This window comes from Saccopteryx leptura, chromosome 1 (genome assembly GCF_036850995.1).
Source record: "Saccopteryx leptura isolate mSacLep1 chromosome 1, mSacLep1_pri_phased_curated, whole genome shotgun sequence".
In the NCBI taxonomy this organism is placed as follows: Eukaryota; Metazoa; Chordata; class Mammalia; order Chiroptera; family Emballonuridae; genus Saccopteryx; species Saccopteryx leptura.
The window spans coordinates 218,152,047-218,166,590 of NC_089503.1; the positions used below are offsets into that span (position 1 = coordinate 218,152,047).

Genomic DNA, 14,544 nt, shown 5'->3' on the forward strand with positions numbered 1-14,544 from the left:
AATACTCTAATCCAGGGAGGATGAGAGAAGGCAGGGTTGAGAGGGGTAGACTTCAGATGTGCTTAGGGCAAAGTGAACAGTTTGCCAATTCTGTAGAATGTGGTAAAAAGGGAAAGAGAAGCAGAAGATTTCGTTAGTGGTAATTTCATTCAATAAGTTGTAGAATTCAGGAAGAAATGAGTTTGAGGTCAGTGTGGCAATAATGGGGCATGAAGTTAAGTTTTATCCATGTATTTATTTACTAGAGATGTTCTATAAGTGACTTGAACTCAAGAGAAAGGAGTTGGCTGAGGGTACCCTCTTTGTTTTGGGTTGTCAGGTGGTGGCTGAAGTGGGGGGAGGGTGTTGCAGCTGCCCATGTAGAATCTAATGGGGAGGAGGGGTGCTTGGATGGGGGGAGACAGGGATCCTGGAAAGCAGACCCAGAGGGGGCAAAGTAAGAGGTAAAATAAAATAAATTAGATTATGGACGCCAAAGGAAAAGGATCTGCAGGAAGAGAATCGCGACTGCTGTCCAGTGCCCTGAGCAAAGCCCGAGTGCAGTTGGAAAGGTGTGCTAGCATTGAGGAGAGACGTACTTGGGGATCAGGGCAAGCAGTGTTTCAGCCAGTGGAGCGCAGGTGGCAGAAGTGACACCGTGGCAGCTTAAGGGCAAATACTGGGTGACGAAGTAGGAAAAAAGGACGAGTGCTTTTTAAGATTTTTTATTACTTTTCAATTGCAGTTAGCATTCAATATAATGGTTTGAGGTGTACAGCAGAGTGATTAAGTATCCATCTAACTTATGAAGTGACCCCCTCTTCCCCCAAAAAGTCTAGTACCCACCTGGCACCATGCGCAGTTTTTACGGTGTTGACTGTATATTCCCTATGCTGTACTTTGCATCCCGTGACTCTGTGTAACTGCCAATTTGTACCTCTTCCTTTCACGTGTTTCACACAGCTCCCCAACCCCTCCCCAAATAGCAACTATCAGTTTGTTCTCTGTATCTATGAGTTTCTTTTTGTTTTGTGTGTTCGTTGATTTGTGTTTTAGATTCCACATATAAATGAAATCTTACGGCATTTGTCTTTCTCTTTCTGACTATTTCACTTAGCATAGTACCCTCTAGGTCCACCCATGTCACAAAGGGCAAGATTTTATTCCTTTTATGGCCAGGCAAAATTCCATTGTGTGTGTGTGTGTGTGTACATCTATATATATTAGCATGTGTGTATATGCATGTGTAGGTATACACACACACATATCATACACATGCATAAACACACACATGCCCAGAAATGGGATTACTGAATTATATGATAGTTATATTTTTAATTTTGGGGGAATCCTTCATACTGTTATCCATACTGGCTTCAAGAGTTTGCAGTTTCACCAATGGTGGACAGTGGTTTCCTTTTCTCCACATCCTTGCCAACACTTGCTTGTTGATATATTGATGATAGCTGTTCTGACAGGCTTGAGGTGCTGTCTCATTGTGGTTTTAATTTGCATTTTTCTGATGATTAGTTATGTTGAGCATCATTTTATATATCTATTGGCCATCTGTATGTCCTCTTTGGAGAAATGTCTGTTGAGGGTGTTGGCCCATTTTTTAATTGGATTGTTTGGTGTTAAATTGTATGAGTTCTTTATATATTTTTATATTATCTCCTTATGGGATATATCATAAATGAGTATCTTCTCCCATTAAGTGGACTGCTTTTTTGATTTGTTGATTCTTTTGCTGTGCAGAAGCTTTTTAGTTTGATGTAGTCCATTTGTTTATTTTTTCTTTTGTTTCCCTTGTCCAAGGAGACGTGGCCAAAAAAATATTGCTAAAAGCAATGTTAAATAGTTTCCTGTCTACCTTTTCTTCCAGGAGTTTTATGGTTCAGGTTTTACATTTTAATCTTTCACCCATTTTGATTTTATTTTTCTATGTGGTATAAGGAAGTGGTCTACTTTTGTTTTTTGCATGTATCTGTCCAGTTTTCCCAGCACCATTTATTGATAGAATGTCTGTACCCCATTGTATATTCTTGCCTCCTTTGTCATAGATTAATTGACCATATAGTTGGGGTTTATTTCTGAGTTCTCTATTCTGTTCCATTGTTATATGTGTCTGTTTTTATGCCAGTACCATGCTGCTTTGATTATAATAATAGCCTCGAAGTACATATGGTTTGATAGTAGATATTGTCTATGCCTCCAACTTTGTTCATCTTTCTCAAGAGTGCTTTGGCTATTCAGGATATCTTGTGGTTCCATTGAGGAGTGCTCTATAACTTGGGAGTGAATAGAAGCCAAAAGCATGTTAAGTTGAGTGGGATGAGGAATGAGGAGAGGGGAGGATCTGTGTGTGTGTTCAAGGTGGGAGACACTGTGTATAATCCTGTAGAGAGGGTTGTCTAGTTTAACAGGAGAAAAGAAGAATGCCTTGAAATCTCAGCCTGTGGAGAGGGAAGGACCCAAGTCCTGGCTCAGAGACACAGCAGTGAACAGGAGGAGAGTCCCCTTATCACTGAATAGGGAGAGGAAGTACGAAAAATTGGCACAGAGTAAAATATATTTGTAAGGAAGAAGATTTTCAGAGAACAAGAAATTTGTGAGTTTCTAGTTTTTAATAGCGTCTTACCTTTTTTAAATAGTCAATTAATTTGATTAAGGGTGAAAATTAATGATTAAGAAATACCCAGTTGTACTACACAGTTATGGACACTTAGTTTGTCAGCCTGCTAAATGTAAAGTAATACAACATGTCTTTGAACAAATGTCAATGGGAAAAAGCCATAACCATGCCTCTGGAGATAATAAAAAAAAAAAAAATAGACTTGCTGTTTTTTTCCATGCTTGAAAGCAATGAAGTTGTATAACCTGCTTATGCTTCTAACCATCCTTTTTCTGTACAGAAAGCAAATCCTCTTTGTACAATATGTAGTATTCTCATGATCATAAATTTCAAAATGATTTTCTCTTAGTATCTTATGGTCAAAGAACTGTTACTAAAGAGAGAGACTGTATCTCAGTTCTCTTCAGCCAAAGTCCACCAGGAGTGTACATAGAGTTGGGCTTATTCAATACAGCAAAGATACAGAGACATAATAGGTTACACTGGGGTGTCTCAGGAAGAGAGCGTTAGACCTATCATAGAATTTGGACTTCGGTTGGGTAATTTCAGGATTATCTAAGGAAGCAGATGATCATTCTGCATTGAGTGCTTTCAGAAGGAAGGGCATTTCTATAATTGGGTATCTCATTAAATCTTATAGGGAGAGCAAACTAGAATAGGATTGAGGAAAAATCTTTAAATGGTAAAGAAGTGACAGTCACTAATTGAGTGTGGGGGAGATATTTGGTATTTTTGGGTTGCACAAACATATCACTTTGTTATAGGTTCAGAGCACCTTTGCTTGACACAGATACTCTGTGAGATTATATCCCACAGGAGAATACAGGTCTGACTGTGAGTGTCAGACCAGCTTGTAATAACATTGAGTCTTGCTGTGAATATCAGATCAGTTCTGGACCCAGGGACTGTTTGATTTTTTTGTATATTCATCCATTCATTTATATATACATTTATATGCTAGTTTAACTCTAATTTTTAATGAGCTCTTACCCTTTCCTTGCTTTGGTAAATGCACTCTTAACATGCATTGGTAAGAATTAAATAAATTATCTCAATGAATTTTTATCAGTATATCAAGACTTTTATTTTAGAATATATTCTTTCAGCATAAAATGTACTTCCATTTGGAAAACTCGTTATATTGTTAGGGAATGAGCAGGAAACAGAAGAGGCTTACATTGATCCAGGTGGAAAGTGGGTGGTGATGGGGGCAGACGGGAGGGACATTTTTAGAAATATTAAAGGGTACAGTGGACAGAACTTGATGTCAGGATGTAGTGAGTATGTTAAGGAACCAGAGGAATGAAGGATGACACCTCAGTTTCTAGCTGAATAGTTTGAGTAGAAGGTGAAGTTGCTCACCAGGATGGTAAGGAAGAGAGCGGTGACATGTTGGCAGAGGAGTAACTTTTTTTTTTTTTAAATGAGAGAGACAAAGAGAGAAGGAGAGACAAGAAGGGAGAGAGATGAGAAGCATCAATTCTTCGTTGTGGCACCTTAGTTGTTCAGTGATTACTTTCTCATATGTGCTTTGCCTGGGGGTTCCAGCTGAGCCTGTGACACCTTGCTCAAGTCAATGACCTTGGCCTTTGGGCTCAAGCCAGCGACCATTGGGTTATGTTTCTGATCCCACAGTCAAGCTGGCGATGTCAGGGTTTCGAACCTGGGTCCTCTGCATCCCAGGCTGACACTCGATTCACTGTGCCACCGCCTGGTCAGGCAGAGGAGTAACACCTTAAACAAGAATCCATATAGTAGCATGAATATGATTGGGGGGAGGCCAGTTTCTTCTAATCAATCTTGTAGGTGCCTATTATCTAACAGAGTAATAATTCCATTAACAGCAGGAGCTGTAACTGACCCAAGGAACCAAAATTTTAAATTCTTTCGTCAGCCTAAAGGCAAATCTCTTCCTGTAGGCAAATCAATGTAAGTGACAAAATTACAATCAGATTGTTTGAGCTGGGTGGGCACATAATGAGGGAAGCTAGCCTGGGTATTGTGGTGTCTATTGTTATCAAGGCACATAGTATATACTTTAGGGTTTTATGTGTCCAATATAGGAAAATACAATTCTGACCTCAAAATCACATCCTGAAATTCTGTGTTGAAATGTTGAGTACCAAGGATGCCAAAGTGGGTTTCGTATCATGGCAGCACCTAGCAGACGGGCTGGTGCATAGTAGGTAGTCACTGCATATTATGAAGGTCAGTCTAGGCCTAACAGAAGACTACTCTGTGAATGTCTCCTGTGGATGTAAAGAAGGGGTGAGGCTCTGTCTAGCAGGCATTGGCCAGCCTTGATTCAAAACTTTGCATAGTTATTAGTGGAACTTATCTAAAAGTTTTAAGTAGAAACATTGTGAAAGGAGGAAGGGCTAGAAGGAGGGCATTAACATTTATCTGTAACCATGTGCAAACAAAGTAAAAGACAGGCTGCTTTGACCATTTTTTATTCCGACATATGAACTCATGTAAAAAGGCAAAATACAGATATTTTTAAAGGAAAATTTTTATTGAGTGTGTTGATGATTTGATTAATAAAGTTATATATAGGTCTCAGGCATACAATTCTATAACACAGCATCTGTACACTGCATTGTGTTTGCACCACTGCAAGTCAAGTCTCCTTCCATCACCATTTATCCCCCTTACCCTCTTCTCCCTCCCCCACCCCTGCCCTCTTGTAATCACCGTATTGTTGTCTGTGAAAGGGTTTTTCTTAATCCCCTCACCTTTTTTCACCCAACCCCACAACCCCCATTCCTTCTGACAGCTGTCAGTCTCTTCTCTGTATGCATGAGACTGTTTCTATTTTTACAAACTTAAAAGGCGTCTTTTCAGTTAATACGCCGACTGTGCAGGGACTAGGTTGACCAAGGAAATCTGACATGAAATTTCTTATTTTGCTCCTTTGGCCATCGTCTCTTCTCTCTTTATATTGGGAAAGGCTTTTCTCCAGCTAACTTCTCTCTGCTCTTAGGGGAAAAAACTACCTTCTTTTGTTGGTTTCTCTTTTTGCTTTTCTTTTAATATTTTGGATCAGAACATACAATTTTTATCATAGGTTAAATTAGTAAGAGCTTTTTATTTTATTTTATTTATTTATTTTTTTACAGGGACAGAGAGAGTCAGAGAGAGGGATAGACAGGGACAGACAGACAGGAGCAAAGAGAGATGAGAAGCATCAATTATCAGTTTTTCGTTGGGACTCCTTAGTTGTTCACTGATTGCTTTCTCATATGAGCCTTGACCGTGGGGCTACAGCAGACCAAGTAACCCCTTGCTTGAGCCAGCGACTTTGGGTCCAAGCTGGTGAGCTTCTTTTTGCTCAAAACAGATGAGCCCGCGCTCAAGCTGGCGACCTCAGTGTCTCGAACCTGGCTGGGTCCTTCCGCATCCTAGTCCGACGCTCTATCCACTGTGCCACCACCTGGTCAGGCAGTAAGAGCCTTTTTAATGTGAGAATTGCTTTCTCTATTAAGTTAAAGCAAAATCATGATAGTATATTTTTGCTCATTACTACATGCATTTGATACATAGTTGTTTTATTAAATTTATATCTATTTTTGAAATTATGTGACATTTCCCCAGATGATTACACTAGGAAAAATGATTTAGATAAACCTAAGAGGTGAAAAATCTCTAAATGGTTGTGGTCGGTCTAGATTTCAAATGACTGGTGTGGACACAGCTTTAAAGCCTCTGACTGTCCCTTGTTTTCTTGGATGGGGATCCAAGGAGACATTACTCCACTTTTCAGACCCTCCTGTGTGCCTGATCTGCTACTGAATTATTCATCTGCTTCTGACTAAACTAAGTCTTTTAGTTCTCCAGGAATCAGGATTTAAGAACTTCCTGACAATAGTTAAATATAATATTTATATGAGTAAGTTTTCCTCAGGACTTCCCTTAACTATTTTGACTATTTTTGTTTTAAGCATTCGCAGCATTTAAGGGTTGTATCATGTAATTACAGTATTAAGAATGAAACTATTTTACAGAATGGGGGAAAAATAATGGATTCTTTTTTTTAAATTAAATTTAATTTTTTTACAGAGACAGAGAGAGAATCAGAGAGGGATAGATAGGGACAGACAGGAAGGGAGAGAGATGAGCAACCTTGGGTCCAAGCTGGTGAGCTTTGCTCAAACCAGATGACCCGCACTCAAGCTGGCGACCTCAGGGTCTCGAACCTGGGTCCTCCGCATCCCAGTTCGATGCTCTATCCACTGCGCTACAGCCTGGTCAGGCATGGATTCTTTTTTGAGTTAGAGGATATCTTAGAGAAAATCTTGGAGTGTAACCATCTTATCTTGTATGCCAAAAAGTTGAGACAAAGAGATTTGGGTAACCTCTGAATCTCCCAAAAGAAAAATTATGATTTTTTAACATATAATTATGCTTGATCAATGAAAAAAATATTTTTTAACACATAACTTTGGAACTTAAAATTAATGGACATTGACTCCATTAACCAATTGACAGTAGAGTTCTTATGTTTTTCTTAGTAAAAATTGAGCAGAAGACTGTGTAATGACATATAATTTTTTTTAAATTTTTATTCATTTTTAGAGAGGAAAGAGAGAGAGAGAGAGAGAGAGAGAGAGACAGAGAGAGAGAAGGGGGGAGGAGCTGGAAGCATCAACTCCCATATGTGCCTTGACCAGGCAAGCCCAGGGTTTCGAACCGGCGACCTCAGCATTTCCAGGTCGATGCTTTATCCACTGCGCCACCACAGGTCAGGCCCAATGACGTATAATTTTAATGACTTATATTCTTTCCCATTTAAGTAGATACAGAAAAGGGTATCTCTTTAAATTATTTTAAATCCACATTTTTTAATTAAGAAAAATGCCTGTCTTTGAGCTGTCAAAGCTATTCTTCCTTTTTGTAGTGCTTCATTAATTGAGTAAATGATCCTATAACAGAACATAGCATAATCAGCTTCAGGCATCCCCAAACTACAGCCCGCGGTCCACATGCGGCCCCCTGAGGTCATTTATCCAGCCCCCTCCGCACTTCCAGAAGGGGCACCTCTTTGATTGGTGGTCAGTGAGAGGAGCACTGTATGTGGTGGCCCTCCAATGGTCTGAGGGACAGTGAACTGGCCCTCTGTGTAAAAAGTTTGGGGACCCCTGAATTTATGTGATCATTCTTTGCTTAGGACTGAAATCTATAATTGAGAGGAGGAAGCAAACAGTTTTCTTTCTTTATATGAATTAATTATTTTGTGATATAATTATTTCTTCCAGATGAATGTTTGGAAAAAGTTAGATTAGTTAATAGACTTTAGAACTAGGAAGTACTTTGGGAATCATCTGGTTCAACAATTTTATTTGACAGATGATACTGAGACCCAAAGTACAGAGAAATGATCCAGGATGACACTTCTGATCAGAACAAAACCCAGACCTCTCTTATTTTCTTTGCCCCATGCTGTTCATCCCATGACAGACTTATTGTCAAAACCAACCTATATGCTCTAAAAACACAGGGCGGGTGGGGACGCTGCCAGGGGAGAAGGACCTAAATACCTGTCAGCGGACCTGTTAATTTAGGAGTCTGCTTAATGGGCCTCCAGCATTTGTTCTTCCGTGGCGGGGAAATGACACTAATCAAACTGATTTTTGCTTTTTAGGTGAGAGTTACGTGTGTGCGTCAAACGAACCATTTCGTAAAGTTGATTACACAAAAAACATTCATCCGAACTGGTCCGTGAACATCAAGGGTGGGGCAGCCCGAGCCGTGGCTGCTCCCTCCTCGGGGAGAAGTGAAGCGAAGGAAAGCAAGGACTTCATCAAACCGAAACTAGTGACTGTGATTCGAAGTGGGGTGAAGCCTAGAAAAGCCGTGAGGATCCTTCTAAACAAGAAGACTGCTCATTCCTTTGAACAAGTCTTAACAGATATCACCGAAGCCATTAAACTAGACTCAGGAGTGGTCAAGAGGCTCTGCACGCTGGACGGCAAGCAGGTAAGACGTGTCTAGCCCCCGGCTCTCCATCTTCCTTTGAAATCCTCCTTGGTCTGTGGTGGTTACATGTTTGATGATAGGAACTTGATCGTCTGCTAGATATTATTTTAGTTGTCCTACTTGAGGGTTGTGTGTGGGTTTTTGTGTTTCTGTGTTAGCCTTTATTATGAAAACTGTAAGCCACTCATGAAATCCATCTATACTTCTTATGGTCACTGGAAGGGAAATGTAAGCTTCTTAGGGAAAAGTATAATTGTAGAGGCTTCTTCCCACATTAAGTGGGATGCTTTCTATTTAAGAATAAGAACATCCATTGGCTAGTAAAGTCATTATGGGTTTGGGTCAGCCACAGGAGTCAAAATTAAAGATATTATCATTTTTAGAAAGACCTTCCTCCCCATTCACGTATTCTATGGGAAATGCATTTAAAAGAAAGTACTTATATAGCAATGTCCATATGAATTTCAGAGGGAAGAAAGGAGGTAATTAATCATCATTTCTGGAAAGAAGAAAACAACAACAAGAAAACACACACACACAAATTGCACAGAAAAATGCATGCCAAGTTATGGTAACAGTATACCAGGGGATCTAATGGGCTAAAAAAGGGGGAGGCAGATTGCAAGAATGCATGAATAGCAGCGGTTACACAAATGCCGAGTTTTGCTACAATCAGATTATCATTCCTAAAGAGAAACATGTGGTTTCTGGAGTGTATTTTTCCCTAATTTCAATAAGGTTAAATTGTTTATATTTGCATTGTATAAACATAGTTTCCAACACTCAATTTGTTTTTTCATTTCATTTTGTTTCTTTACTTGAAAATAACTTATTTTGAAGTGTTTGGCTCATGTAGTGCTGAAAATGAATAATGGGAAACACTGGAGCAGTGTCTTCTGGGGAAAAAAAAATCTAAAACCATATCTAGTTACTAGGTTGCTTTCTGAATCATTAACAAAATTTAAAAATTAGGTTCTAAAGATTCCAGTAGAGTATAGTGAAGTTACGACTTTTCTAGTTAATTAGAGTAATGATTAGAAGGCAGCCTGTCCCTGGACAGGCTTGTAGTATTACTGGAAATAAGACACTTTTGAAGTTGAGTGAATAGCACCGTACAACACAAAACACTAAGATTTATTCTGCAAGTAAGTGAAACTAAATTAGACCATGAGACAGAAAGGAGATTGGATAAATAGCTAATTTTTGGTGGATGTGGGGAAGGCAGAAACTATAAAGATAAATATTTAAGATACCCAACAAAAGGAAAAATGAAAATCAGAAGTATGCCAAATTAGAAAACCTAATTGGCATGTAAACAATATATGCAGCCTGACCAGGCGGTGGCGCAGTGGATAGAGCGTCGGACTGGGATGCAGAGGACCCAGGTTCGAGACCCTGGGTTGCCAGGTTGAGCGCGGGCTCATCTGGTTTGAGCAAAGCTCACCAGCTTGGACCCAAGGTCACTGGCATGAGTAAGGGGTCACTCGGTCTGCTGAAGGCCCGTGGTCAAGGCACATATGAGAAAGCAATCAATGAACAACTAAGGTGTCGCAATGCGCAAGGAAAAACTAATGATTGATGCTTCTCATGTCTCTCGTTCCTGTCTGTCTGTCCCTATCTATCCCTCTCTCTGTCTCTGTAAAAAAAACAAACAAAAAAACAGTATATGCAGAGATTTTAAAAATTGAAACTTGGGTTTGGAAATCTCCAAATGAATTTTCTTCAGGGAAATTTTAAGTGAAATAAAGAAGTTGAAAATCTAATTAAAATAGTAATCGTTGAAATTTTAGTAGTTCTTCAAAAAAGCTCTAGGCTAGGAATATTTAGATGTAAAAATGTCAACTAAAGCACAAGCAAGTGCAAGTCATTAACATTAATTAAAGAATAGTGCACTGCTATGAGCAGGATTCATGACTAGAATTCAAGGACGGCTTACTTTTTAGAAACCTGTCAATACATGGGATCTAGAAGATAAAGTTATTGTACACGTAATCCCAAAAAGATGTCACAAAAGCATTTGACAATATACAAAATCTGTATTCAGTTAGAAATTTAGTAATACAAATGGAAGGCAAATTGTCTGACTCAAAAATCCTATCTGAAACCATAAGTCTGTGTATATCGGTATACAGATGAGATACTGGAAGTATTTGTATGATAATTCGGTCCAAGGTAAGGATGCCTAATAACACCAGTATTCTGCATTCTTTTTTTCCCCTCTCTTTTTTAATTTATTTTTTTAAATTTATTTATTGATTTTAGCCAGAGAGGAGGGGAGAGAAAGAGAGAGAGAGAGACAGGAAATTGATTTGGTCCTGTATGTGCCCTGACCGGGAATCAAACCGACAACCTCTGTGCTTCAGGATGAAGCTCCAACCAACGGAGCTATCCGGCCAGGGCAAATTGTATTTTTTTTTTTTTTTAGAGTTTATTTATTAATGTTTAGAGAGAGAAAGAGAAAATGGGAAGAGGAGCGGGAAGCATCACTTCCCGTATGTGCCTTGAGCAGGCAAGCCCAGGGTTTTGAACTGGCGACTTCAGTGTTCCAGGTCGACTCTCTAGCCATTGCGCCACCACAGGTCAGGCTAAGCATTCTTGTAAACATTTCTTCCTGATTTTTATTTATAGTTTAATTGCAATTTCAATAAGAATCTAAATGAGTGTTTGTGAGGAGGGATACCTGACAAAGTGATTTTAAAAGTTAATATGGAAAAATAGGCAGGCAGATATTGGAAATAATGATTAATGGGCTCTCATGCTAACAGATACTAAATCATCATTCTCATACTATACCAAAAATAAATTCCAGGTGTTTTAAAAATATAGATGTCAACATGAAACAAAAGAACTAAAGGAAAAGATGTCAATAGTTGTGTTGAAATGGGAAAGGATTTTTAAGCAAAGAAGTAGTAGGAATATCACAAAGGGAAAGATTGATTAGACGACATAAAAATGAAAACTTTCTAGATGTCATAAACAAGGGTTATATACTTTTATATTAAGTTATAGTAGTTTAATATGAAAAAAACTTAACACTGCAATGGCAAGATGAACCAAAGACCAAACAATTTGAAAAGGTAGAATTATAAATACTAGGTATAAAAGGTTCAGTCTCACTAAATAAATATGATATGAATTAAAGCAATGAAATATTTTTAATATTTAAAACAGATACGTTTTTGAAAAAGAAAATATTCATTTTAAATATGCACTGAATTGCCATTCTCAAAAGAATGATGGAAGTGTAAATTTCATAATCTTTATGGAAAGCAGTTTGTTTTGTACAACTATATAAATGTTCTTACTGTTTGAACTAATATATTAACTTAAAGGGATTTATCTTAAATAACCTTAGATGTGAACCTAATTATGCATGAGAATTCATCCCAAAAACAAGAGCAAAAGACTGGAAATCATTTAAAAGCCCTAAACTAGAAAACAATTAAAATAATATTACCATAAAATTCTTAGGAGTAGCCAGTGAAAATTATGTTTGGGGGACTATTAAAAGACATGGGAAGAGGTTAAATGGAAAAAACAAGACAAAAACTCTATAGTATGGTTTCAATTTTATGTTAAAAAAGAAAAAGTACAGGAAGAATTTTTTAAAAAACGAATTCCGAAGGAAACCCAATTATAGTTGCCATCAGAAATCCAGCACTTGCTGTTCTGATTTCTACTGCTCCTTCCTCATGCCTATTGGAAAGCAAAAACTCAAGCACTGAGAAAGAAAACAAAGACTGATTTCAATCAGATTGTGGAAATTAAAACATTATGAGTTAATCCTTGAAATTGTGACATGTGGCTATAATGTTACAAGCATCACTTTTGTCACTGTTCCTGTCTAAACATCATTTCCCATGTGCAACAAAAAGAGATTCTTTTAAACATTTAAATAAAACATTTCTTTGGACATAGACTAGATTTTATTTTTCCTTGGCATAACTTTGGATATTTTCAGAGTGCCAGGTATCCTTCAAAGCTGTAGTTGTATTGGCAATGATTCAACATCTGTACTCTAGGTGGGCTTGCAATGTAAAACTTCATGTGTTTTTTGGTTGAGATATGTTATAACTATAAAGAGGACATTAAATCTTGCTTTGAAGTAGTGTAAGAAATTTGTCTTATGCTTAAAATTAATGCAGATCCTTAAATGGGCAGTGTTCATTCCAGTTTAATTTTATAATTATTTATTTTATGGGTGTGTAAAACTATCTGCTCTCTGAAAATTCTCAAGAAAAGGACAGCTTTGCTTAGGAGAAGAGAAAGGAATGAGAAAGAAAAACTATGATATGTTCATGAGTTGTTCCTGCACTAAATTTTAGGCTGTCGGCCTCAAACTTTTACGTTTTTTTCGTGGTTACTTCCTAACTAGGTTTGTCGTTTTCATCTTAAATAAGTCTAATCTTTGACACAAGCACAGAGCTTAAACAATTTATAGGCAGTTCATTATGAACAGTCACCAATTCCATCCTGACACCTGTGTTAGAGGTTGAAGGGGCCTTGGTTATCTTTTTATGGGTTTAAAAGATTTGCTGACTGAAGAAGGAATGAAGGGTGTATTTATTATAAGCCGTAGCACTGGTAATGCAGTGTCCCTTGAATGTTCTCTTCTGTCTGATTGAGTGATCACATCTTCCATTTACAACATCTGACTTGGTTGGTACAACCAACTCATGTATTTTATATCTCTTGTAAAAATCACTTCAAATAAAATCAAATTTTAGGATTTTATCCGTATTCACTCATGGGTTCCCTTTAGGGCAGAGCATTGGTTCTCAGCTGGGTACGTTTTTGCTTTAGGGGACATTTGGCAGTGTTTGGAGTCATGTAACAATGTCCTGACTGGGTACGAGGATTCTACTGGCATGTAGTAGGTAGAGGCAGGGATGCTCACGGTCCTGCAGTACGGCGGGACAGACACATCGTAGTTCTTTGGGGTCTAAAATGTCTGCAGTGCTATGATTCAGAAACCTGGTATGAAGTAGGTGAAATAAGTCAGAAGGAAATGATACTTGTTTGAATGTTAACTTTGTCAGTTAGGCCACATGCTAAACTTTATTTGGGTACTTACAGATTTTCTCACTGTGCACTTTTATCTAATTGAGGCAGGTGTGTTAGAATGCCATGGTGAAAGTCTGTGTTGTCTTGGATTTTCACTTGTTTGTCTTTGTTGTGTGAGGCTGATGTGCAGTTGGGTAGCACAGCTTCACAGTGGATTAAATAATGACGTCTCCAATGGTTTTATGTGTATTTAAAGAGACTTTGTAAAAAAATATATTATGATTTACTCCTGTGCAGTTTTAAGTATTTAATACTTAAAAAGTGGTGTCATGATTATCAATTTCATAAGTATACAACCTATGTATTTATAGAAGGGATGACTAGAAAAAAATCTGTAACTAGAAGTCATGACTATTCTCTTAAATAATTTTCTAAACATGCAATTAGTTTAGATTAATTGCTTTACTTTTGTTTTCCTTTTGCCAATGAAACTTTGAACTTTTAAGTTAAAGAAATTTTATAGGACAAGGTTTACTTTTTTAAATTTCGAACATCAGAGTGACTTTCTTATAATAAACTGTAGCAGGGGAGTTCTTTTTAAACATGTATTTATTCTGTTAAGGGACTAAGACGTCCAAATATAACTTTTGTCCACATGTGTAAAAAATTCTAACTTTTAGCTTTCCCAGAAACAGCAGAGTTTTAACATAAAAGAAACATATTTAGTGGAATTTTGGAACAAGTTGATTCTTGTCATGGGCAGAGGCAAAACAGACTCAGAAATTGCTAGCAGTTGATGCTTTGGGGGTAAAATACTTCCAGACTTTGGGCCCACTGCCAACCTTAGGATGCCCACGTGCAATAGGTTCTCCTGGAGGATTGCAGAGTGCCTCCATCTTATCAGTTATCTCAGGGTTTGTAAGGTTTCCATCCTCACTTTTAAAAAGGTTTGT

At 37.9% G+C, this 14,544-nt stretch overlaps 1 protein-coding gene across 9 annotated transcripts in view; it reads left to right on the forward strand.

Annotated features, from left to right (window-relative positions):
* Nucleotides 1-14,544, forward strand: part of DCLK2 (doublecortin like kinase 2) — a 143,903-nt gene that overhangs the window by 14,717 nt on the left and 114,642 nt on the right. For all 9 annotated transcript variants that reach the window (XR_010751662.1, XR_010751664.1, XM_066386295.1 and 6 more), the window contains exon 2: nt 8,253-8,587. Coding sequence is in view for 7 of the 9 variants with exons in the window: in XM_066386295.1 (XP_066242392.1) it covers nt 8,253-8,587 (335 nt within the window). In the remaining 2 variants the exon portion in view is untranslated. The remainder of the gene's footprint in view (nt 1-8,252; nt 8,588-14,544) is intronic.